The sequence below is a fragment of the Notolepis coatsorum genome, assembly GCF_963971535.1.
Source record: "Notolepis coatsorum genome assembly, chromosome: 1".
Taxonomy (NCBI): domain Eukaryota; kingdom Metazoa; phylum Chordata; class Actinopteri; order Aulopiformes; family Paralepididae; genus Notolepis; species Notolepis coatsorum.
Genome location: NC_140165.1, coordinates 10,636,730 through 10,663,454, shown reverse-complemented (window position 1 = coordinate 10,663,454; position 26,725 = coordinate 10,636,730). Strand labels below are relative to the sequence as shown.

At 45.8% G+C, this 26,725-nt stretch overlaps 1 protein-coding gene across 1 annotated transcript in view; it reads right to left on the bottom strand.

The window, feature by feature from the left end:
- Positions 1 to 509: 509 nt before the first annotated feature.
- LOC311235948 (uncharacterized protein) overlaps positions 510 to 26,725 on the bottom strand; it is a 77,201-nt gene continuing 50,985 nt past the window's right edge. Inside the window, exon 7 of the mRNA XM_084323489.1 lies at positions 510 to 598. Coding sequence (XP_084179615.1) covers positions 555 to 598 — 44 coding nt within the window. The 3' untranslated portion in view covers positions 510 to 554. The remainder of the gene's footprint in view (positions 599 to 26,725) is intronic.

Here is a 26,725-nt window from a genome sequence, read left to right as displayed (position 1 = left end):
ACCACTTATCAACAGGGATATGCTTTGAGGTGGCGTTATTTCACAGTTGTCTACCATTCAATGATCTATCCAACAGCTAGAGCAGCGTTGCGTCCTTGTGGACTTTGAACAGTGAATAAGAACAACAATAAGATGCCCGGTATGGTTCTGTAAACTATGATGAGTCGCTCGCAGTCAACCAGCTGCTTTCTAGACTCATGTTAGAGCTACTTGGGTAACGTTCCAGACCAGAGCCCAGTTATTATAACACTGTGGTCCACGATGGTAAGTCTAACATTATTGCACTGTGTGTGTAAAGTGACAACAACAAAGGCCGTCGGTCATCATATAAGATATGACAAATTTAGGAGGTTAATTGAAAATGTCCGTTTCAGTTTAGAAAGTGATCTGTGATGATGAGTATATCAGAGTGTAGTGTGGGTTTAGATCATGGACCTTATTCAGGTAAACATCTGGAACAACCGCAACCACCTCCCTTTCTCACTTAACATCAAACCACTGTGTAACTCCTTCCAAGCACTGCAGATACAAGTGGTTTCCTTTCAACGGGTTTATTAAAGGCTTGGTCCTCCAATCCACCTCCAATCCACCGTGAAAACTTAAACAGAAACATAAGTCGCGGTCAAAAACAACACGTCAGCAAAGCAAAATACAAACAAACATTAAATACCTTGTTGGCTGCATGCTACATAAAAAGGGGCCTTATTCTTCTGTTCTTGGTAACAGTCTTGATAGTGGTACACATAGTGGTACACTCTTAGAATTAGGAGAGCCTGTACAACTCGTCTCCGACCATCCCTGCCGCTTGCTCGCAGGTGTCTTAATCAGTCCCAAAGGTAAAAACGCGACAGCAGCCTAACGGGACACCATATATGACCAGACGTCAAAATGAATATATTATAAATTGTAGCAAATTAAATAATAAAGAAAATAAGAAATGAAACATAAATACATTCTCAAATATTACACTTACAAACTGAAATAACATATAAATGATGAACCCATATAATGGCCACAGTTACACGGTAGTTTCTAGGTCAGTGCTCGCCCTAATTTACAGCCTGGAATTAACCAGGTTATGGATATTTAAGGAATTCATAATAATAGTTCCACAAGATTCTTTGTATTTGTAAATGTCACATGGACATTATTTTGATTATTGGTATATACAGTGGTGGAAGAAGTACACAGTTCCTTTACTTAAGTACAAGTAGGAATACCCAGATAAAATAGTATTTGATATTGAATGTACTTAAGTATCAAATGTAAAAGTATGCATTCTACATTATGTTACAATTTATTTAACAGATTGCAGAATGGGTACAATATAGTACGGCTCAATACACACAATTGTTAAGGGTATGCAGACCAGAGAAACACTTTTGTCTTGTTTACATCAGGGTCCCCCATTTTCAATTCAGCTTCAGCATAACATGTATGACATCAGGGAACAAAATAACTGGGCGCCTATCGCCAAATGCGTGTAGATTTACCGTCTGGCGTCTAACAATAATAGTCTGCCCGCCAGCTGGCGTGTAATTCATATCGATACTCTTATTTTGAAAATCCTGTGCGGGTCTCATTGCCGCGCCAAGCGCAGCTCCAGTCATAATATCTGGGCTCCGGCAGCTAGAAACTTTCCTTTCATATGATACTCTTATTTTGAAAAACCCTTAGCAACTCCGCGAGTCATATGATATCCGCCCACTCAGTGTTGTTTCTTGAAAACAGAGCAGCGTTGTAAACGGAGCAGCGTTAACACAGCAGTGCGCCTACAGACGCGAAATAAGTCTGTGATGTTTTTTTTCTTCTCACGAGTCCAATGCAGCTACATGCTTTGCACCGTTGCCATTCCTTTATGCCCACATCGCCCGAAATTAACGTTTATGTACCAATCACTACAACGTTAACGTCAGCTAACAAGCTAATCCTGATTGTAACTGAGGGGTACAATTCCCTGACTGTATTACTAGATATGATACTTACTACCACTACCTTTGTACTTAATATTCGGCCACCCAGTACACGGCATAAATATATTATCATGAACACTCTCACGTAGATGAAACGGATCCAACACAAATGTACGAATTAGAAACAAGTCTTTATTGCCTACACAGCGATGGTGTGTAGACTAAACACTTAATCACTTAATTACATTTATGAATTGAAATAGTATGCACTTTTATGGCAAGGAGTATTCGTCGGTATATCAATAGATAATGTCCAATCTCTGAAGGCGCAGGTGGTAAATATACGACCTGGAATAGTTAAGGAATAACAGCAATGATACTTTAATGATTATAGGCTGGATACACTAGAGGGGGTTAATCCGGTCGATTGTAAGCCGACAGGAGTAGGAGGGGGGGGGGGTAGAATCCAGCTGCCTCGTCCGGCCAAGGGTATCCCAGGAGAACCCACTGTAGTGCCGTTCAACGCGCCGGCGATCCTTGGACCACAGATGAAAGCAGGTGGACTCTTTGTGGGCCGGCTCTCTCCGGTCCACGGGGGAGAGATGTGGAGAGACCTCGTCTTGCAGAGCGTCTCCTCACCTTGTGTCCTCTCCAGGGGGGGGGGTTCCAACACACGGTAGTGTCGGGGGTCTTTATCCATAGAATAATCAAAGTATCCAAAGCATAATCCGTGCCTGGGAAGGCGGGCTGTCGTCGGTAGAATAATCCGGTATACAGGTCCACTCGCTCGTCGGCTCTGGGGCTCCTCGGGTGCAGCTTCACATAGGGTCAACCACCCTGGGTAAGCAGCCAGTTCTCTGCCCGAAACGATGGGGTACTGACTACGGTAGTATTCTCACCGCACGAAGCACTATATATTAACAGACTATTATTAGCTTAATAGACTACGTCCAACTCGACGATATAGTGCCAAATATGACTATTCAAATATTAATATACACGATGTCTCAATACCGATGGTAGGCGAACTTGGCCTTACTCCCACACGTGGCATCGCGGGGAGGCTTTACGTCTGTGACTCTATTGGAGGGTAAGAAACTGGACTGAAAAGAAAGTCCTACTTTAGTAGCGCAGTATATATACGCACTATGAACAAATAGTCCCATTAGTGGTGCGGTAGCCAGATTCCTACGCGGAACTAGGACTTGTTCGTACATGTCGAGCGGTACGTTTGAACTGGGTCTGAGGGGTATGGCAGCCTGGCACCAAGGTCTCGACCAATAGTAGAATGGAGACTATTATGGGATGTTCAGTAGGCTAGAATGGATATTCAATGCATATTGTACAAGGAATATACAAGGGATATCAGGGAATATTAGAGAATATACAAATACAATTAAATATATATATATAAATAAATATATATATTCGGTTTAATCTGGCCCTTCACAACAGCCACCCCCTGAATAGGTCCCGGACCTAATCAGTTAAACAGAGACAGATTAATCGCGTTGTCTATTTACACATAAGGGTTTGCTGTAGGGGTCAGTCAACTTCACAAAGTCATAGGGTTGTAGGGTCATGGTCATCATCGATTGTGTCTGGGAGTCGAGGCAGTTCTATGAGCCTTGCCACGGGACGGGTGTAAGTGCGACCCTGGACGAGCACTTCAGCTGCTCGGACCTTGCCGTCGGCACCGGTGATCACTTTGCTTACGCGGCCGGCCGGCCACATAGCTCTGGGCAGTGATTGATCAATAATCATGACGACTGTTCCTTCTGTCAAATTGTCTCTCTCCTTTACCCACTTCTGGCGGGTCTGTAGAGACGGTAGGTAGTGTTTAATGTCATCCGGTAGATTGGGGGCTCTGCGTAGGCGACCACCCACTCTGATGAGGGTGTAAGCGTCGCTCTCGGGGGCCAGGTGAATTAATCTGCTGTCGGATGGGACGGGCTTTCCTCCCTGTAGACAGGCCAATTCATCGGGGAACGAGTCTCTCTGGGCTCGCTGCAGTAGAAGCAATTCTGCTTCCTCGTAGTTAGCCGCTGACATATCAGCGGGGGACTTGCACTCCGGGTGGTACCGCAGGAATGTTCTTTGTTGTGCACTCTCGATGGACGTGCAATCGTTTATGTTAGGGTCGGTGGAGGCTACGGTGCTCAATCCACAGAACACAGACTTCTTAATTTCCACCTCCTCTGGACTTGCTGCCCTCGGGATAGGCATGGGCCACTGTCCTTCCGGGAGTCTTAGGAATGCGGGGCCGTCACTGTAGACATTGCGACGGGTGAGGTCATCCAGGGGCATCCCCCGGGTGATGACGTCAGCTGGGTTCTGTTTTGTATCAACGTAGCGCCACTCTGTTTCTCCGGTTAACTCTTCGGTTAGGTCTTGAATCTCGGTGACTCTGACTCCCACGAAGACTTTGTACTTGCATGAGTCCGATTTGATCCAGGCGAGTACCGTCGTGGAATCTGACCACAGGATTGTTCTAGACACCGGTATGGTGAGCTCACGTTGGATGAGCGTGGCTAGGTGCGCTCCGGCTAGGGCTGCGCAGAGCTCTAGACGTGGGATAGATTGTTGCTTGCGTGGGGCTATTCTCGAGCGGGCGAGGACAAATGCTGTGTAGATCTCTCCCCCTTGGTCTTGGGCCCGCAAGTAGGCTACTGATCCGTATGCGACCTCTGAGGCGTCACTGAAGACGTGTAAGTCCATTTTACATGTCTCTGGCCTCACCGTGGGTGGGAAGTAGCTTCGGCGCATATTAACGCCTGGGAGTGAGTGGAGCTCCATCTCCCACTCTCTCCAGGTGGATGCAAGGTGTGCGGGAATGGGGTCGTCCCAGCCCTGGTCCTTGTCCCACAATGCTCGTACAATCATTTTTGCCCTGGTGGTGTACGGTAGAATACATCCTAGCGGGTCATATTGTCGGGCGAGTGTTGTGTACACACTCCGTCTGGTGGTCGGCGCCGCCGCCGGCCTTCCCTGCTCCGTAGTCAGGGGCTTGTGTCTGTATTGAAGCGAATCTGTTTTGAATCGCCACACCAATCCCAGGGTCATCTCCTGGGCTTCTCCCGGGATTGTAGCCATCCAGGTATCGCTGCTGGCTGCCTTGTCCTCGGAGGAGAGGCTGCGCAGTACTTGCGGATCGCTGCTGGCCCACTGCCTGAGATCAAAGCCGCCTTTGATCAATGAGGCGCGGAGTTTAATCAGGAGAGCCTCGGCTTCTTCCTGGGTTGAAAGGCTTTGTAGACAGTTGTCTACGTAGAAGCTGTTCTTTACGCTGTGTCGGACCTCTTCGTCCGCTGCTGGGTCCTCTGCTACATGTTTCTGTAGTGCAAATGTCGCACAGCAGGGGTTGCACGTCGTTCCGAAGGGGAGGACTTCCCATTGGTAGATGGCTGGGCGCTCATCTCCTGGCTTCTCTCTCCATAGGAACCGTAACAGGGGCTTGTCCGCCTCTACTAATCTCACCTGCAGGAACATTCCTTTAATGTCCCCGCTGATGGCCACCTTTTCCTGGCGGAAGCGGAGTAGAACGCCGAGTAGGGAGGGGCCGAGTGTGGGACCGGGCAGTAACTCTTTATTCAGATTTTGGGATCCGATCTGGTAGCTGCAGTTAAATACTATGCGGTCTTTACCGTTGTGATGGACCTTGTGGTGGGGCACGTACCACGATTCAGTGGTCTGGTCAGCCTCTTTAATGTCCATCTTTGTGACGTGTCCCGCTGTGATGAGCTTCTCAATCTCAGCGCGGTATACACTCTCTTGGGCGGGGTTCTTGGCTAAGCGCCGCTCCGTGTTCAGCAGGTACCGTTCTATGGCGTCTGTCTTGGCGTGGAAAGTAGGCATTCCTTCTCGCCGCAGGAGTGGCGTGGCGTATCTCAACACGCCGTTGACCGGGACTCTCTTGGTCCCTGTCTCGAGGAGGTGAATGGCGTAAATGTCATCTTTAGAGCGAATGTCTTTCTTTCCATTCTTAAAGGGCATTTGTTCCAAGCTCCATAGCCGCTCTACGTGTTGCAGGAGTGCGGTTTCTCCCTCTGTGACTCGGGAGTGGAGACATCTAGTGGCTGTACTTCGGTTGAGAGATTTGGCGAGCGGGCCTTGGAGAGTCCATCCCAAACGGGTCTCGACTGCTGCAGGACAGCCTCGGGGTCCGGTATGAACCCGGTCTATCGGGACAATGAGGTCTGCATGGTCGGAGCCTATCAACAGGGTCGGCATAGCATTGTCTATGAGCGGGATCGGTAACTTGCGCAGATGTGCATATTTCTCCATCAGCTTGGCGACGGGGTATGTGTACCGCGACAGTCCTATTTCTTGGCTGGTGAAAGCGTCTGCAATCTGGTACCGTCGCTCAGGCTGGCCGCTTGCTGCGATAGAGAATGAGACATTCTCGCCCTTTATCGTCTTCAAATCTCGTCTTATTGTCCGAATTGTCATTTGGGTTTCGCAGCCCTAGCTGGGCCGCAGCGGAGGCGAGCAGCAGGGTCTTCTCTGACCCGTCATCGAGGACGGCGTAAGTGTCCAGGACTTTATTCTGGTAGCTTAGTGTCACACGCACTACTTTTAGGAGTACTCGGGCTCCACTGCTGCTGGCGGGATCGATGTACATGACGCTCGCTTTGCGGCTGGATGGTGCAGGTGAAGGGCGCCGTCTGTTACTGTCGTGAAGTATGTCCAGATGGGCTCCATCGCACTTGGTGCACCTTTTCTTTAAGCGGCATTCGGCTGCCATGTGTGAGCGCGCACAGCGAAAACAGCGCTTGTTGGACTTTATCCATTGACCTGCTTCCTCCGCGTTCAGCTTGGGGAAGGAGTCACATTGCGCTAGCCAGTGTTCTTTCTCACAGTAGGGGCACACTATCTTCCACTTCTCCGTTCTGGAGGGGGTACTGTGGCTCCTGCTGCTCGGTACTGACTCCGATTGGTGCATCACAGTCACCGATCTTCTTCCATCATTTAGTCGTCTGGTTCCTTCTCTGGAGCCAGGGGTGCTCCGTCCGAATGTATCTAGCCGTAGGCTGCTGACTTCTCTCGCCAGGAAGTCTGCTAGATCGAGGAGGTTCGGTTCGGGGCCATTCGGGTCTCTGTGGTCCCTCTGCCGCCTAAAGCGCTCCTGACGAGCGGGCGGCAGCTTCTCCAGGATCCTTTCCACATTTGAGTTGGCGTAAAGTTCATACTTCCCCTTCTCTCTTTGCGCTCCCAACATCCCTACCAGGGACTGCACTCTGATGGACAGGTCGTCCAGTGCTCGATTGTCTATTGCTGGGGGTAAGCGGTCGATGTGTCGGATCTCCTGGATCACGTAATCCCATATGCGCCCATACCTCTGGTCCAATGCTACCAGCGCTGCTGTGTATGGGGTGGTGGAAGTCGCGTAGGCGAGCGCTATATTATGTGCGCGGGGCACCTTTAAGTGCTGCAGTAGGATGGCGTATTTGTGGCGTTCATCTAGAGCCATATGAAATCCGCGTTCACGGAATCGCGGACGGAATCGCGGAATTGACCAATAAAAATGGAATCAACTGCAAAACGTGGAATATTGCAGAATTTGGCCTAATCTGGACTGAAATTCCGTTTTTGGGTGGAACGCTTGGTGCACACGCGACCGGAGAGGCGGACGCTAGAGCGGGTTACACACAACACAGGCAGTCTCCCAAGCGTCTCGCTGCTTCGGTGTTTACATCGTCAAGAAGCTAATAAATTCCCCAATAAGCCCTCAATTCAGAGCAGAGCAGTATCCTAATGACTTTTATGCCTCCGGCGATAAGGTGTTTTGCTAATTCTGTCAACGTTCCGTGGACTCGAGCCACAAAAACACTTGCGACACTATTGTCATTAAATAGCTATAACGTTAGGACATGATCGCTTCTTGCTAAATCTAGTGCACCCATCCATTTGTTTAATGCAAACGAGTCATTATACACTGCCCTTTATAATCGAAATAAACTTAAATAGCTATGAAACGTTTTACAGTACATAGGACTATAGATGGAAATGATAGCTTCTTGCTAAATCTGATTGATTGATTGATTGATTGAAAACTTTATTAACAGATTGCAGAATGGGTACAATACAGTACAGCTCAATACACACAATTGTTAAGGGGATGCAGACCAGAGAAAGACTTTCGTCTTGTTTACATCAGGGTCCCCCATTTTCAATTCATTTGTTTAATGCAAACGATTGTCATTATACACTGTCCTTTATAAACGAAATAAACTAAACTAAAGGTGCCTAAATTATGCATTACTATATTTCATCACAATAAAATAGATATAGCTAGGCTACTGACATTGTGATAATGTCAGTAGTAGCTAGCTGTATCTATTGTTTACACTTGAAATGTGTATTTTTATTTTGTCACAATATTATTTGAAAAGTATTGTGTAAAATGTAACTGTATTTCTGAGTTGCAGCACTTAAAAACATTAAATGGACTGTTATATCATATTCAATTGTAGACATTTATTCATTCCCACTTATTAGACACTATTTCTGATGGTAAAATGAGCATAAAAAGCAAAATACAGAATTCTGAAATATTAAAACGGAAAAAACGGAATTTGGGAAAAAATAAAATGGAATTTGGAAAATAATAAAACGGATTTCATATGGCTCTACGTTCATCCAATACATCCACCAACATGGTCTCCAGACACATGCGGAGTTCTGTATACTGGGCCCGGTTCTCTTGGGTGAAGTCGGGTACCATAGGCGTGCCAATGTATGACGCTGACTGTGGATACATCGGCGAGCGTTGGGGGAGAGGCCTCCTAGGCGAGTCTCCTCCCGCTCCTTGGTATGGGCTGGTACCGGCAGTGTACCATGGCCCGCTTGTCCAGGTGCTGTTCCTCGGTGCGGGTCGTGCGTCGTGCTCACCCGTGTATAGAGTCGGGGGTCTGTAGCGCAGCTCCGCGGGAGTATAGCCTAGGCTGTACCGGACCTCCTGGTCCGGTAGAGTACTGTGCTGTCGTCGGGCGTGGTTCTCCTCCTCTTCCTCTTCGTCTTCAGTTAGGTCATCCAGTGCTTGTAGTCTCTGGTTTAGCCTCTCCACAGGATATGCTGCTCCTTCCCGGTTGCTAGGTCTCGCTTGGACCGGTGGGGGGAGGTGGTCTGTGGGGGGTATAGACCTCGTCTGTTGGTCAAGTTCAGGGTTGTTTACTCGGCTAGGGGATGCCGCCCTGGAGGTGTGTCTAGACGAGTTCCTGGAGCCTCTGGCGGAGGGAGAGGGTGTTGTCCGTCTGATCAGCTGTTCTATTAGTTGCGCTTGCTGTCTGTCGCGCTCTGCGTCCCGTTGAGCACCGGCTCGTTCTCGGGCCACATTCTCTTCCATCTGAATGCGTCTTATTTCTAGACGTATCTGCTCTTCTTCGCTCCGCTGCTGGATCTGCAGTCGGTCGCGTTCAGCAGCGGCGTTCAGGCTGATGAGGAAGGCCTGCTGTAGGGTCCTCTCTGCCTCGCTGGGAGAAGGCGGTTGTATAGGGGAGCCTTCCCTCGGGGTACTCCTAGCGGAGCCTTGGAGCTCTATCTCCACGGTGCTCTCCCCGTCTTCTTCCGTGCCGAGTTCTCTCTCGGTAGCGTTGTATTCCTCCCGGGACTCATCGGGGACTACTTCTTCAGTACTGGCGGGGTGTGAAGTCATGTCTGGTTCCCACTGGTCCCCACCGTGAACTTGGTCAGTTACATTAGAGCCCGTAGGGGCCTCTATGATCGGGGTAGTCTGGGCGTTGGGGTTAGACATACTTTTACTTTCTAGTTTTACCGCGTTTACTGTTAGTAGAAGACTAGGTTGTTGACTGACAGCGTAAGCCTCTAAGTACTGAGGGAGCCGTCGTTCGCGCTGCAGGCGTTGGTTAGGAGGATCGTTTCGTGGAGTGTTCATCATAGGCCATTTCAATATTAATAACACTATATTAATATTACACTAATTACCCTCCGGCTCGAAGGACCAATTGTAACTGAGGGGTACAATTCCCTGACTGTATTACTAGATATGAATTTGCATCGTGCTCCTTTTAAATAAATTAGGATAAAAGATAGATTAACCCTGTGGTTCTCACCTGAACTATGTGATTCATTTAGAGAAAGGAACACACAGACACTCTGGAGACGTTTCCCATCTGTCATTATTGCGGCAATTTGGAAATAAATGTGCATCTGAGGTAATGCCAAATCAAACTACTATTTGAATTTTATCACCAGCTCATATTTAGATGCCTCAAATGTTTTGAAGGTGGTGAATTCAAACAAGAGCAAGATTACTACTTATTCACATAGGCATGTAGAATTTAATTGTCTAATATCTGAGCAGAAAGAGATTTGTCTGGCCTTTAATTAATAGGCACATTTTCTGAAGCCGGTCACTTGTTTGATAATAATTATACGGAGCCCCCTCTTGGTGATCATGAGCTGGTGCACGCTATGAGCCATGCCTCAGTTTACCTTGCAGCCCTTCTCTCCCTGTGTTGTTTTTTAAGTATTACAGACCATTGATACCAGGAAATCAACTGTAGAGGTTAAGCTAGACTTTTTTTCTCCTCAGGTTAGCTGCTCCAGTAATTACAGAACTAATATATATTTAATTTTTCGTTGCGATCGTGTATAGTTCCTAGTATCTGGAAAATAGCTCATGTTGTTCCATTACATAAAAGTAGAGATAGAAGTCATATTAATAACTATCGACCAATATCCAAGCTATCCTGTCTTGCAAAGATTCTTCTCTCAGATCACTATATTAAGCCCACATCAATGTGAGTTTAGAGCAACAGCCACTACTCTAGTTGTAAATGGTATAGTATCTGACCTTGACAGAAGAAAACACTGCTGCCTTTTTTGTAGATCTGTCAAAAGCATTTGACACAGTTCATCAGTCTCTTCTATTGCAAAGGTTAATGAATGTTGGCTTTAACATCGACACATCCGCTTACAAATGGTTTCAGAGCTATTTATCAAAAATGTATACTGCAGGGTTCAAATCCGGTGCCAGTCTTATTTACTAGTTTAGTTTCAAGTTTTGTTTTATTTGTCACATTACATGTACATTACAATAAAATGCTTGGTTCTGTATGAGCCCCCTGATAATGTGCGTTACAGTAAAAAAAGGTCAAAAGAATAGGATCCAAACACTATACAAAATATACAATATACAAACTAAAGTACAACCAAAAGTACTAAATGTAAACAATGAGGTACAAAATGCAAGCTTTTTAAAATGCAAAATGCACGAATGAGGTATGAAAATGCAAATATTTTTGTAATAAATATAGAAATATGGTGTTAAAATCAAATGAGTCTATTAACACTTTGGTTGCCTTGGGTTAAATTCATGATATACCATAGGTTGCCGGCTCTATTTGTCTATGGAGAAGTACCCCTTCTTTGCATGGCTATAACTTTTTAAATTCTATTGCTACATTGCCATTATTAGGGCCCATTCAAAGTCCTATATGTATTGTTCATTGTAGCAACGTTAAACTTTTTCATTCACATATTCATAGTAAAGTATGGTCTAATGTATAAGTATGTTTTCATCTCTTTCTGCAGCTTTCTCCAGAACGTGATCTATAGCCCCAAATGCATTATATTGATGATGCAATACAGTTTTATGGCAATCAGCGCGATATAAAAAAATCCAACTAGACGTACTTCTAGAAGTTACTACACGTCATCTGATGTTGACCGGATGGGCTAGGGGGCGTTTATAATTCCGTGGGCAGCGTTATACCAATCATCTAATGTGGGTCAAATGTTGATAATAGCAGTTAGTATCGAAGACGGTAACGTTACACGCTGAAACTCACCCCAGTCTCCGCGCGCCGTTGGGCGATCATCGTAGAGTAGAAGTCTTATCATTATGGGATGTAAATTTACCCGGTCCATCTCCAGCTTGTATAATGGTATATACGTCCAAATCATGTTGTTTATCGAGTTATTGGCAATCGATCACTGTGTAGCGTGACGAGCCAGAGTCCCGGGACCTATAGCGAGTGCCCGGAAGTACTACGGACGTCTAGCACAACCTCTATGGCACATCCTGTTAAGCGATTGCGCCGATCGGCCACCAGATGGCGCTCCTGAACCGCCAGAGAGCTCAGTGGGTCCTGCTGGTGGATCTCAGGCCAGCGGAGGGGACATATGAATCCGATCGCAGATTTTTGAAATATTGATATAAGGACGCTGTACAGCGTCCTCCGGCAACTTGAGCATGGCCAGCAATGACGTCTAAACACGTTTCATGGCAGTCAAAGTGTTAAAGTGTCTAAAGTTAATTTTAAAGGTGAGTGTTTGTTTTAAAGCGACTGCGAGTGTGTGCATGTGGATGTGTGTGCAATGAATTTAGATGGATGGATTAGTGTTGTTGCATAGTCATTGAGCATCCTGATGGCCTGGGGATAGAAGTCTCTCTGTACTGGCCATGAGACTCCGATAGCGCTTGCTTGACCTCAGCAGTGCAAAGAGGCAGTTGTTTGGGTGGCTAGAGTCTTTGACTATTCTCTTAGCCTTGACGCTGCAACGCATGGTGTAAATGAGTGGGAAGCCCTTAGGGCTGACCTTCGATTTTTTTTTGGAATTCAAAGCTTCGGGGCCGAGATTCGATTTTAATTCGAAGCTTCGAAATAAATATATATATATTTTTTTTAATTAATATTTTTTATTATTATTATTTTTTTATGTTGTGGGACTTGTACAGCACTTTGTTCAACTTTGTCAGTGCTGTAAAGTTTAAACCTTTTTAAATCTTAGACAAACAAAACACTTTCATGAAATATTGTAAGCCGTCATTTGAGGCTTTATAAAAGCAGCACAATGAACACAAATCTGTCAGTGCCGAGTCCGACCTCATCTTAAATAACAAACAGCACTCATCTTAAATAACAAACAGCATTGCTTGTTGTAATTAACAAAGAGAGGCAGAGTTGATTTTGCAAAAAATTGAATAAAAAAATCATATATACTTTTTTTTAATAATCAAATTTTATTTTCATATTCGAATCCCATGCCCATCGAACGAAGCTTCGAAGCATTTAAGACAGCCCTAGCCCACATCCAATTGTGCGTTTGGCCGATCGAGCCACTCTTTGCAGTCTGCTGCAGTCGTGTGCGGTGCTATTCCCAAACCAGGAGGTGATGTTACCAGTCAGGATGCTCTCTATTGTGCATGAGTAGAAGTTCTTTAAGATATTCTGACTCCCTCGATAGAGGCCTACTATTTATATAAATGATATTGTCTCTGATATTGTCAGGATCATCTCTATGCGGATGACACTATCGACTACTGTGTTTTTGACTCTGTACAACTAGCCATTCAAAATGTACAACTCTCATTTAATACTTTGCAGGATGCACAATCTTAAACTGGTACTCAAACCAAACAAAGTTCATGCTCTTCTCTAAAGGTACAGTCTGTGATAATTTGCTTATACTGTATCTACTGTGAATGGGTCTATTATTGAGAATTCTTATCAACCGATGGTGATCGGGAATGACGGCATCGTCACTGTCAATCAAATTTCCGCCACGCCTCCAGTTCTCGTCCAATCGACACCATTCCAAGGACTTTTTTCAAGCCAAGAACTGTACCTTTAATATGGTAGTCTCGGATTTCGTGAAGTCCCAGGGACGGCAGCATGGGATTGGTCGGGAAAAAAGACGGGCGTTTAGAGAGACCAATCGAGCGAGACTGCAGCATTTTCCAAATTGTTCCCAGGCAGAGGCAGAGAATGTCCGTTTTGAGGCGATCATGTAAGTACTTTCAGTACAATTCAGTTTAACAATGTTTTCAAATACTGTATTTGCTGTTATTTGTTTATTTATTACTGGGTCATATTCTATATATAATATATTTCATTTCATCATCGCAGAACGGACGATGTGTGTATCGGTTCGACGCGGGCTAAATATGCCCAGACATGACGCTTCTAGTCGGCCAGCGGTGATTAGACCAGCTAGCCCCGAGCTAGCTGGGGCCTGCTTGTACCTGGCTCATGGCTAACATTCAGCTAGCACAACCACCAGCCTGGCCCCCACCTTTCCCAGCTCAGGAATGAGGCTTGGAAGAGAGGCAGAGGAAGACGAGGCTCGAGGAAGAGAACGGGGTAAGTTTGAATACAAATGTTTGCGCACACACACATTACATTATTATATAATAAATAATAGTAATACATAATAAATATAAAAAAATATATATATTAATTATTTTCTATATTTAGTTTCATTTATTCATAACCTTTGAACAATAGATGATATTTCTAATCTGTCGACTGTTCTATATTGCCCACAAGGTTGGCTAAATATCATACACTCTAATTCTTCTTATCCCAAGTAAGGAAAGTGCTTGAAAATTCATTTTTATCTTCAAGTTAAATTTCAACAAGTTCAAGTTCAACTACATATGAAAAATAATAATAATAATGATGATCATCATACACATATTTTATATCATTGGAAAGCCCTAGTTGTTAGCTTCAAAATGGTACCAAATATGAGGTACTTTGAAATACCCACTAACAAATAATCCATCACAAACCCATGAAGGTCAAGTTCAGGAAGGTTCAGATGTGGGACAATAGGTTAAAAGAATATAAATACCTTGGCATCTGGCTTGATGAGAAATTTACATTTAAATGCCATGTAGATAACCTTGCAAATAATTTGCAACAGAAGGTTGGCTTTTTGTACAGAAACAAAACCTATTTTCCTATGCTTAGCAGAAGGAGGGTTGTTGAAGCTATTTCTGTTTTGGATTATGGACACCGTTTATAGACATGCTGCTGCTTCTACTATAAAACCACATAAGGTCCCCAGAGTTTGCACTGAATTAGGAAAATCTGCGTTTAGCTTCTGTGCCCCCGACACACTACTTGAGTATCCATTGGTCTACCTCCTATGCACTGTAATTTTAAGAGCTCTGCTCTGTTGTAATTCAAAACTGAACTTTGTAAAGAAACTCCAAGTTAGGAGCAATGCACTGCTCTGTTGTATGTTAGAACTTTGTAAAGAAACTCCAGTGTTAAGAGCGATGCACTGCTCCGTTATATTTTTATTTAACTATTTTATCACACTTTTTACTGTCTATTAGATTATTTTTAGCCTATTTTTAAACTAAATCAAACCGCACATTTTTACTGTCTATTCTATTTTATTATTTGTATTACTGAATGAAACCGTAAACAGAGAGGCCTATTGGGATGCTAGATCATGTGAAAAACAAAGGTTATCCTATAACCCTAGTTATATGAATACTGGCTGAGCGTCTCGCACTGCCATTATGAGATACCATCTCTCCAGCACCTACTGTGCCCGTGGAAATTTTTTACATGCACCTCACTTGCACGTGACCACGCCTACTCCTGTGCGTGCCTCTACAAGACACAGGAAGTGGTCACGTCCACGCCCTTCCAAGTTCGAATAACATATGTGAAAAACATCCAAGGGACCTCAGGGGGCTGAAGAGCGAGACGCTCAGCCCGGGGAGGACCAGGAGGCCGCAGCGCAGATGTCCTCGACCGAGGCCCCTCCCAACAGGGCAGTGGAGGCCGCCACACCACGAGTGGAGTGTGCCCTGACGCCCCCGGGGGGAACCTGTTAGGCTTGGGTGGTATGACGGTATACCAGAGTATTTAGAAATCCCGACGGTATTGAAAATCAATACCGTCACCGTCAAAATCACAGATGCGCTTCAGTTTCTATTACAGTGAAACAGAGTTTTGAGTGTAGTGCACACACGTGCCAGCAGAGGGCGAGACCATTCCTCACTAGTGGAGCGAGTGAACGGTGTTCACGTTTTACGGTAATGTTGCGACAGTGCTGTGAAAATACCGTAAAGCGTTGTGGTTGTTGTGCACTGGTGGAGCAAGCAAATAATCTGTCTCTTATTATATGTGAACTAAAGAGTACAAGGTTTACACAACAGCCCCCACCCGCTTTTTATTGTATTTGTACCTGTACTGTCCGCTGTCAGCTGTTTATCTCTCTCTGTGAGCTTGATTAACTAGCGTTAGCTCACGTTAGCTAGCGTTAGCTCCGCGGCTAATTTTAGATTACCCTGAACTAAATCAATGACTAGTTTATAAAGCATTCATATACATTCATATACCGGGGTATTATGTCAGCAAGGTATGACGGTGTGAAAAATATTATACCGCCTAAGCCTAGAACCTGTCCAGCCAACGTGTAGCAAAGGGCAATGCCCTCGCACAACCAATGTGACAGGCGTTGCTTGGACAGCGCCTTACCCGCGCGAGAGCCACCGTAACAAACAAACTAAGGTAAACCTTCAGTTTTACAGGACACGACAGGTGAAGGCTCGCCTCCAACTCACTAACGTGAGGAGGAGGGTGAAAAGCCTCAAGCACAATATCCCTGGAGCGATAAGAGCTCCGGATATTCTTTGGCATGATGACCGGATTAGGCCTCAGAATGCCTGTCTATATCGGCCCGAATAGACAGGCACTCAGACCGCACCGAGAGAGCACACAGCTCACCCACGCGCTTAGCGGAGGTGATGGCCAAAAGGAACGCGGTCTTAAAAGACAGTTGATCCAACGGCGCCTGCTCAAGAGGCTCAAACGGGGCCTCCGACAACTGTCCTAGGACCAGTTGGAGGTCCCAACTCGGAGACAGAGAACGTTCCACAGGCTTGAGACGCCGTGCGCCAGCCAGGAAACGTCTCACGAGAGGGTGGCTGAACAACGGTCTGCCCTCAAAGCCCAGATGACAAGAAGATATAGCTGCGGCGTACACCTTCACTGTCGAGGCCGACAGCCTATTCAGGATAGACTGGAGGAAGGAAAGAACCGAGTCCAGGGGGCATGACACCGGGTCCAGGCCCCCAACCTCACACCACTCTTGAAACATACGCCACTTCCCTGCGTAAACCGCGGTAGTGGACAGAGCGCGCGCGTTCTGGATGGTGTTAACCACAGTAGGGTTAAGACGCATCCCCCCTCAAGAGCTGAATCAGGGCCGGGAACCACACAGCTGAGCCCTGGGCCGACGCGACCAGGATCAAAGTCCTGCGTTCCCGACGTACCCGCTCCAACAGCTGAGCTCAGGTGTATGGGGGGAACGCGTACAGAATCCCGGGCGGCCATGGATACACAGAAGGCATCCACTCCCAGAGAGGGGTTGTCCTTCCGACTGACCAAGAACCACAAGGGGCACTGGTGGGACTGTCTGCTCGCAAACAGGTCCACCGAGGCCTCCCCGAATCGGGCCCAGACCTGTCTGACTATGTCTGGACGTAGTCCCCACTGGCCCGGGTGAGGACCGCCCCACGACATCACATCTGCACCCACATTCTCCCTGCCGGGGATGTGGAGAGCCCTCAGGCTGCGCAGATTGAGAGACGCCCATAGCCAGAGTTCGACCACCGCCCGGTGCAGATGGGGGGAGCGTCCTGATAAAAATATGCTCACAAGGTGGCCGAGCCGCTTGAGGACCAGAAGGACTGCCTTCAATTCCAACACATTGATATGTAGTGCAGACCGGGCAGTCGGACCGACACGTCCCCCCCATCCCGCGAGGGAGGCGTCGGTGAAGACCGTGACGTGCGATAGCCTGCTGCCCATGGGGACCCCGCTGGTGAGGACCCCAGGCCACCCCCAGTGGTTGAGATCCCCCAGTACAGACACGGGAACCTTCAGCCGCTTCCCCTCGTCTCTCACCGGGTCTATTTTCATACTGAAAAACCACCTCTGTATCCTCCTCATGAAGAGGAGGCCAAGAGGGACCACAGGTTGAGCAGATGCCATCATACCAAGCAGGCGCATCATGGCCAGCGGACAGGGATTTCCTGTGAGGAGGGAAGATCGGGATGTGAAAATACGCATCCTTCAAGTCTATGGAGGTGAACCAGTCTCCCACTCTGACAGCGCTTAACAGGTGTTTGACGGTCAACATTCTGAACCTCCTTGCCACAATCAGCCGATTGAACGCAGACAGGTCCAGTATGGGTCTGACACCTCCCGATTTCTTGGGCACCAGAAAACACCGGGAGTAAGCGCCAATCATCGCGTCCTCCCTTGGGACCACGACAACGGCCTGCTTCACCACCAGATAACGAATCTCCTCGGCCAGGGCTGTCATTGCCGAGGACCCCGACAATAGAGTCTGTACCAAACCCGAAAACGGAGCGTGGGGGTGTGCGAACTGCAACACAAGCCCCACCCTTAGCATTCTCTCCATCCACACCGATATGGCACTTACGTAACCATACGTGGTGATAATCCCAAAGCGGCCCCGCAGCCAACTGGCGCTGGTTCGCCAGGAACCGTTGATAGGTGGCCCGGTCCCTCCCGCTGTGCGTTGTCAACCCTGGTCTCGCCAACCGTGCGAGCAGGGTGTCTCGCGGAGCCGGGAAATCACACCCCGACTCTACCAACGAGGCATATTGTAGTTCCTCCTTACTCACCATGGCTCTTTGCATGTTGTTAGGGGTGGGAATCACCAGTTTCATCACGATACAATACAATAACGATTCTTTGGACAACGATACGATATTTGCCGATATCACAAAGTCTGCCACGATACGATTCGATTCAGGTGCCTGCGATCGATATGAGACGATATCATATACCCATTTAACACAATCAGTAACATTTAGAAAAAGACAACTAAAATATCATTTGACATTTATATTTTTGAACTCTTGCAGACATTTAAATGAAAAACAATCTATTGTTGTCATGTATACATTTATTATGTATTATATTTTTTATGTTTAAATATGAATATAAATTATCTTTCCAAAGATCAGAGATGGGACGCGAATGTGCACACACACACAGAAAGGAAGAATGCCCCCTCCCCACTAATGGAACTCTGCTGTTCTGTCTCTGATCAGGGTTAGCTTAGCTTAGTTAGCGTAAGCAGCTAACATTAGGTTAGGTCTTTAATTAACGCGACGTGGGCATAAAGGAATGGCGAGGATGCAAAGCATGTTAGATGTATTTTACCCGTTGTGAAAAAAAAAGCAGGGACATATTTTGGGTCGCCAAATAGGCGGACTCTGGAGCTATGCTGTAACCAGAGCCTTATAATCTGGCTGTAACGTCTACACACACGGAGCTACTATTGTTGTTGGGCGGATATGCTCGCCACTGGATTTTCAAAATAAGTATCGATATGAACCAATCTTTTTACGTTGCATCGATCCTATTGGTTCGTTGATAATTACATCGATGTATCGATCTGGATCGATGTATCGTCCCACCCCTATGCTTTTATTGCTTTCTATTATGTACCGTTTACATTTGTACAATCGTAGTTTCTGTAAATGAGGGAAACTTCAGAAGCTTATGATTTTTAAATAAAAGGTTGAAATTAAATATCTGCAACCCTGTTAATTGTGCTGTTGCCAGTCTTGGCCAGGGCGCTCTTGACCTCAATGAGATTACATTTTTAAATAAAGGTTGAATTATAAAAAAAATATTTAAGGATGGGTATATGTTTTTATAAAGTATGTACATTAAATTTATTTTTATATAAAACAGCCTATTTGGTGTGTTCTTTATTCTTTTAACCCTTAGGGGTCACGCTGGAGCTTTGAACCCGTCGGCGGACAACAAAAGAAATTAGAATCCCTCTTAAATGCTCAAAAAGGACATCTTTTCAGAAATCGATAAAAATAGAAAAATTGCCATTTCTAGTGCTTTGACATGTAAGGTATACGTCCCCCAACTTGCTAAACCTAATACGAATTGTAAATACGTTTAATTCTTGCTAGATGGCATGATTGTAATAATCTCCATTTGCGATAAGAACTACAATCGCGTCACGAAACGCACATACATGGACGCGCGCACACACACAATAGCGGCGTGTGCGCTGTGAATAGGTGTTACACTTACACCCCCGCAGAGGCGTGAGACTGGTATCAGAGCCTACCCCCCCATCCAAATTCTAAACATAATAATGTATGAATTATCTGTTGCAATAATATCCACGGGACTCGACTTTTTGCAGTCGTTTCTCCTCTCCTGCGTGAGGAGTCTGAGGACATTCGCGGACATTCTCTCAGATAAAAAAAAAAAAGCTTACATACACATACACACACTCTCGCTCTCTCTCAATTCAAATGGGCTTTATTTAACATTAACTACTGTATGGCAGAGTGCGTCTGTGTATATGAGGTATGAATGATCACTGGCTGCTGTGTGACGAGTTTGCTCATCCGCGCTGTCGCGCTATATAAATCCAAGTCATTATTATTATTATTATTAAACACGGACCGCTTTAGTTGACAAAATTACATACATTTCGGGTCATTTCATAATAGCAGTGTGGACCAGCTCTGTAACCAGCTCTGTAACAAGTACAACGCATCTCGCTAGTTGACAGCTTACGCATGCACCCGCGCTGTAGTAAACACGGTGCTTTAGTTGACAGCGTTCGATGCGCTTTGTGAAAGAAAGATGACGTCGCCTCTCTCTCTCTCTCTCTCTCTCTCTCTCTCTCTCTCTCTCTCTCTCTCTCTCTCTCTGTCTGTCTGTCTGTCTGTCTGTCTGTCTGTCTGTCTGTCTGTCTGTCTGTCTGTCTGTCTGTCTGTCTGTCTGTCTGAGAACCCAGGTTGCTTTCTAACCTATATATATCTCTCTCCCTCTCTCTCTCCCTCTCTCTATCTATATCTCCCTATCTCCCTCTCTCTCCCTCCATCTCTCCTCTGTATCTCCCTCTCTGAGACTACTCCCGGTCTGAGTCATGTAAATCACAAATCATGTAAAACCCAGATTCGGCTCAAACAAGGGACTAAACACGTTTCGCAATTATGCCACAACAATGTGGAACGCCCTACCCAAAGCTGTAAAGGAATGTAAATCACTACCCACCTTCAAAAACACTCTCAAAGAACACCTACGGGAGACTGCAATTCAAAACTGGCCCCTACAAATGTCCTAACCCAGTTGTACAATAAAGACCAAGCATGGCTATTCCAATGTACAGCCCCACCCAACCCCACCCCACCTACCCAACCTCCTCCAATGTACAGTTTCCATGTCAAATGTATGTCAGTACTCCAATGTACAGTGTCCCCCCCCCCCTACCCAACCCCCCCACCTCCAATGTACAGCCCCACCCCACCTACCCAACCTCCCCCAATGCACAGTTTCTATGGCAAATTTGTAATGACTGTACCAGAATGTTTGATAGGACATTGATTGAAAACTATCATCTCAAATTTGACAATTGATGGCTTATTTTGAAGGTATGAATCTGTAATTGTATATTATGTAACAAAAAAAAGGGGGAAATTCTCAGGAGGAGGAGCTATTTAGGTTAGACTATTTGTTGGGGTGTTGCTAATTGGGCAATTCAGTTAATTCTCCTCAGATCATTCATGATGGAACATAACGTGATGAAATCATGATATTGTGATACACAATTATATCTGAATTGGTAATAACAAGCACATAACTCGCATTTCTCAAAATATCTGATATATTGGAGGCTGTCGTGTCACAAGTGTTAATAATCTGGTAGATCCTGATGCCCATTTGGCCCAGTGCAGTTTCTAACAACCCACATGTCTGTTTCCATCAAGGCAGCCTACCTTCTGTAAGAGAATCGGCTGGGTTTTCATGGAAAAGCCATCCATTCTGGCTGCTCAGTCCTGATCCAGCTATAAAGACCACAACATATCTAAAGGCTCACTGTGCATTACACCTCATAGTCCACTGTCCATGTGCCTGACATTTAAGGTGTGTATGTGTGTGTGTTTGTGTGTGTGTGTGTGTGTGTGTGTGTGTGTGTGTGTGTGTGTGTGTGTGTGTGTGTGTGTGTGTGTGTGTGTGTGTGTGTGTGTGTGTGTGTTTTCAAAATATATATCATTTGAATATTCATATAATATGTACACTTAAGTAAACACATTTAGATGGTAAATCAGACTACAGCTTTGCTATTATGGAACGAAATGTAAAATATTGTAATGTAATATATCAACAAGCTTAACAAAATAACTAATACTGTCTCATTCGCTAAATGCATCATGTAAAAGAGTTCAGTTTTATCAAAAGCCTTCTCACTATCTTTTTTTACCCCAGGAGGTGAAGAAATTCAAGCTATTGCGATGCTATAGCAATATAATAGTGCTAGCAATTGTTTTATCATTATAATACTTTTTAAACCGATGTAATACAGTTCTTAGCATAGCTATTGTGTTATTTTGTTAGATGATAGTTTACTTTCTCAGAAATCTAACATTAGCTACTAGCTAGGCTTAGTCTATTCAAAATCATTAGATGTCTGTGGGGGGCGTATTACCCCAAAACAGGAGAGGCATCTTCCCTCAAAGGTCCTATTCTTACACTTTCATGGATGACAGTATGTCGGTTAGTATGTTGGGAGTTGGATGTGTGTCTGAAATCTTATACACCAGAAGGTCTTACAAGAGGGTACTACCAAAGTCTGTCTAGAGAGAAGATGGTTCACTCTGCTTCATTGTTGATAACAGGGACTAACAAGATGAACAAGATCTGTGCCCTATCTCTTTGAATGGGGAGTACTCCATATTTAGTGATAGAAAAATGCCTTTTCCCCCAAAGTAGACCAGCTTCTATGCATGCGCCACCTTCCTTGTGTGATATTCTATTCCAGTTGTCTTTGGTCTTGTTTTCTCTGGTTATGATCATGTTATTAGTGTGTGTGTGTAAAAAAACTAATAATATAATTATTATAAATGTCGCTCTCTCTCTCTCTCTCTCTCTCTCTCTATATGAATTGAAAATGGGGGACCCTGATGGAAACAAGACAAACGTCTTTCTCAGGTCTGCATCCCCTTAACAATTGTATGTATTGAGCCGTACTGTATTGTACCCATTCTGCAATCTGTTAAATAAAGTTTTCATTCATTCATTCATTCACTTTTGAAATCTACAGTTACACATTTAGTATGTATTTAGTGAGGTAAATGAGTACAAGACATGTTTCACAGACACACACACACACATACACACACACACATACACAGACAGACAGACAGACACACACACATTTACATTTACACATTTACACATTACATTTACATCTAGTCTAGTTTGCTTATTTTTTTTTGATATGGTACAGTACTGTAGATACAGACACAGACACACACACACACAGAAACACACACAGGCTAGGCCTCCTGCTGGGTCCATTCACTGGAATAACAAAGGAATGACTGGGCCTTTGCTCAGGTGTGAAATGGTGCTAGTGACAATGATCACATTGAATTCTGGGAGTGTAGTTCTCTCATCAGATATCTGAATGAACTTGGATCTAGTTCAAAGTCCTATACTGAAAAGGTGTTAGGATTTTACCAGAATGTTTGATAGGACATTGATTGAAAACTATCGTCTCAAATTTGACAATTGATGGCTTATTTTGAAGGTATGAATCTGTAATTTTATATTATGTAACAAAAAAAAAGGGGGAAATTCTCAGGAGGAGGAGCTATTTAGGAAAAGCCTCAAGCACAATATCCCTGGAGCGATAAGAGCTCCGGATATTCTTTGGCATGATGACCGGATTAGGCCTCAGAATGCCTGTCTATATCGGCCCGAATAGACAGGCACTCAGACCGCACCGAGAGAGCACACAGCTCACCCACGCGCTTAGCGGAGGTGATGGCCAAAAGGAACGCGGTCTTAAAAGACAGTTGATCCAACGGCGCCTGCTCAAGAGGCTCAAACGGGGCCTCCGACAACTGTCCTAGGACCAGTTGGAGGTCCCAACTCGGAGACAGAGAACGTTCCACAGGCTTGAGACGCCGTGCGCCAGCCAGGAAACGTCTCACGAGAGGGTGGCTGAACAACGGTCTGCCCTCAAAGCCCAGATGACAAGAAGATATAGCTGCGGCGTACACCTTCACTGTCGAGGCCGACAGCCTATTCAGGATAGACTGGAGGAAGGAAAGAACCGAGTCCAGGGGGCATGACACCGGGTCCAGGCCCCCAACCTCACACCACTCTTGAAACATACGCCACTTCCCTGCGTAAACCGCGGTAGTGGACAGAGCGCGCGCGTTCTGGATGGTGTTAACCACAGTAGGGTTAAGACGCATCCCCCCTCAAGAGCTGAATCAGGGCCGGGAACCACACAGCTGAGCCCTGGGCCGACGCGACCAGGATCAAAGTCCTGCGTTCCCGACGTACCCGCTCCAACAGCTGAGCTCAGGTGTATGGGGGGAACGCGTACAGAATCCCGGGCGGCCATGGATACACAGAAGGCATCCACTCCCAGAGAGGGGTTGTCCTTCCGACTGACCAAGAACCACAAGGGGCACTGGTGGGACTGTCTGCTCGCAAACAGGTCCACCGAGGCCTCCCCGAATCGGGCCCAGACCTGTCTGACTATGTCTGGACGTAGTCCCCACTGGCCCGGGTGAGGACCGCCCCACGACATCACATCTGCACCCACATTCTCCCTGCCGGGGATGTGGAGAGCCCTCAGGCTGCGCAGATTGAGAGACGCCCATAGCCAGAGTTCGACCACCGCCCGGTGCAGATGGGGGGAGCGTCCTGATAAAAATATGCTCACAAGGTGGCCGAGCCGCTTGAGGACCAGAAGGACTGCCTTCAATTCCAACACATTGATATGTAGTGCAGACCGGGCAGTCGGACCGACACGTCCCCCCCATCCCGCGAGGGAGGCGTCGGTGAAGACCGTGACGTGCGATAGCCTGCTGCCCATGGGGACCCCGCTGGTGAGGACCCCAGGCCACCCCCAGTGGTTGAGATCCCCCAGTACAGACACGGGAACCTTCAGCCGCTTCCCCTCGTCTCTCACCGGGTCTATTTTCATACTGAAAAACCACCTCTGTATCCTCCTCATGAAGAGGAGGCCAAGAGGGACCACAGGTTGAGCAGATGCCATCATACCAAGCAGGCGCATCATGGCCAGCGGACAGGGATTTCCTGTGAGGAGGGAAGATCGGGATGTGAAAATACGCATCCTTCAAGTCTATGGAGGTGAACCAGTCTCCCACTCTGACAGCGCTTAACAGGTGTTTGACGGTCAACATTCTGAACCTCCTTGCCACAATCAGCCGATTGAACGCAGACAGGTCCAGTATGGGTCTGACACCTCCCGATTTCTTGGGCACCAGAAAACACCGGGAGTAAGCGCCAATCATCGCGTCCTCCCTTGGGACCACGACAACGGCCTGCTTCACCACCAGATAACGAATCTCCTCGGCCAGGGCTGTCATTGCCGAGGACCCCGACAATAGAGTCTGTACCAAACCCGAAAACGGAGCGTGGGGGTGTGCGAACTGCAACACAAGCCCCACCCTTAGCATTCTCTCCATCCACACCGATATGGCACTTACGTAACCATACGTGGTGATAATCCCAAAGCGGCCCCGCAGCCAACTGGCGCTGGTTCGCCAGGAACCGTTGATAGGTGGCCCGGTCCCTCCCGCTGTGCGTTGTCAACCCTGGTCTCGCCAACCGTGCGAGCAGGGTGTCTCGCGGAGCCGGGAAATCACACCCCGACTCTACCAACGAGGCATATTGTAGTTCCTCCTTACTCACCATGGCTCTTTGCATGTTGTTAGGGGTGGGAATCACCAGTTTCATCACGATACAATACAATAACGATTCTTTGGACAACGATACGATATTTGCCGATATCACAAAGTCTGCCACGATACGATTCGATTCAGGTGCCTGCGATCGATATGAGACGATATCATATACCCATTTAACACAATCAGTAACATTTAGAAAAAGACAACTAAAATATCATTTGACATTTATATTTTTGAACTCTTGCAGACATTTAAATGAAAAACAATCTATTGTTGTCATGTATACATTTATTATGTATTATATTTTTTATGTTTAAATATGAATATAAATTATCTTTCCAAAGATCAGAGATGGGACGCGAATGTGCACACACACACAGAAAGGAAGAATGCCCCCTCCCCACTAATGGAACTCTGCTGTTCTGTCTCTGATCAGGGTTAGCTTAGCTTAGTTAGCGTAAGCAGCTAACATTAGGTTAGGTCTTTAATTAACGCGACGTGGGCATAAAGGAATGGCGAGGATGCAAAGCATGTTAGATGTATTTTACCCGTTGTGAAAAAAAAAGCAGGGACATATTTTGGGTCGCCAAATAGGCGGACTCTGGAGCTATGCTGTAACCAGAGCCTTATAATCTGGCTGTAACGTCTACACACACGGAGCTACTATTGTTGTTGGGCGGATATGCTCGCCACTGGATTTTCAAAATAAGTATCGATATGAACCAATCTTTTTACGTTGCATCGATCCTATTGGTTCGTTGATAATTACATCGATGTATCGATCTGGATCGATGTATCGTCCCACCCCTATGCTTTTATTGCTTTCTATTATGTACCGTTTACATTTGTACAATCGTAGTTTCTGTAAATGAGGGAAACTTCAGAAGCTTATGATTTTTAAATAAAAGGTTGAAATTAAATATCTGCAACCCTGTTAATTGTGCTGTTGCCAGTCTTGGCCAGGGCGCTCTTGACCTCAATGAGATTACATTTTTAAATAAAGGTTGAATTATAAAAAAAATATTTAAGGATGGGTATATGTTTTTATAAAGTATGTACATTAAATTTATTTTTATATAAAACAGCCTATTTGGTGTGTTCTTTATTCTTTTAACTCATTCAGCACCAGAGGGACAGGAATTCTTGGATCAACGCAAGATTGATACCATATAGCCCTTACCTTGACTAGGATGAACTCCAAAAAGAATATTCCAATTATCTGATCGCCATTCCCAAGTATTGATGTCGATCGTGTTGCCAACATAATCCACCAAAGAACATGAACCAGGAGTGCTTG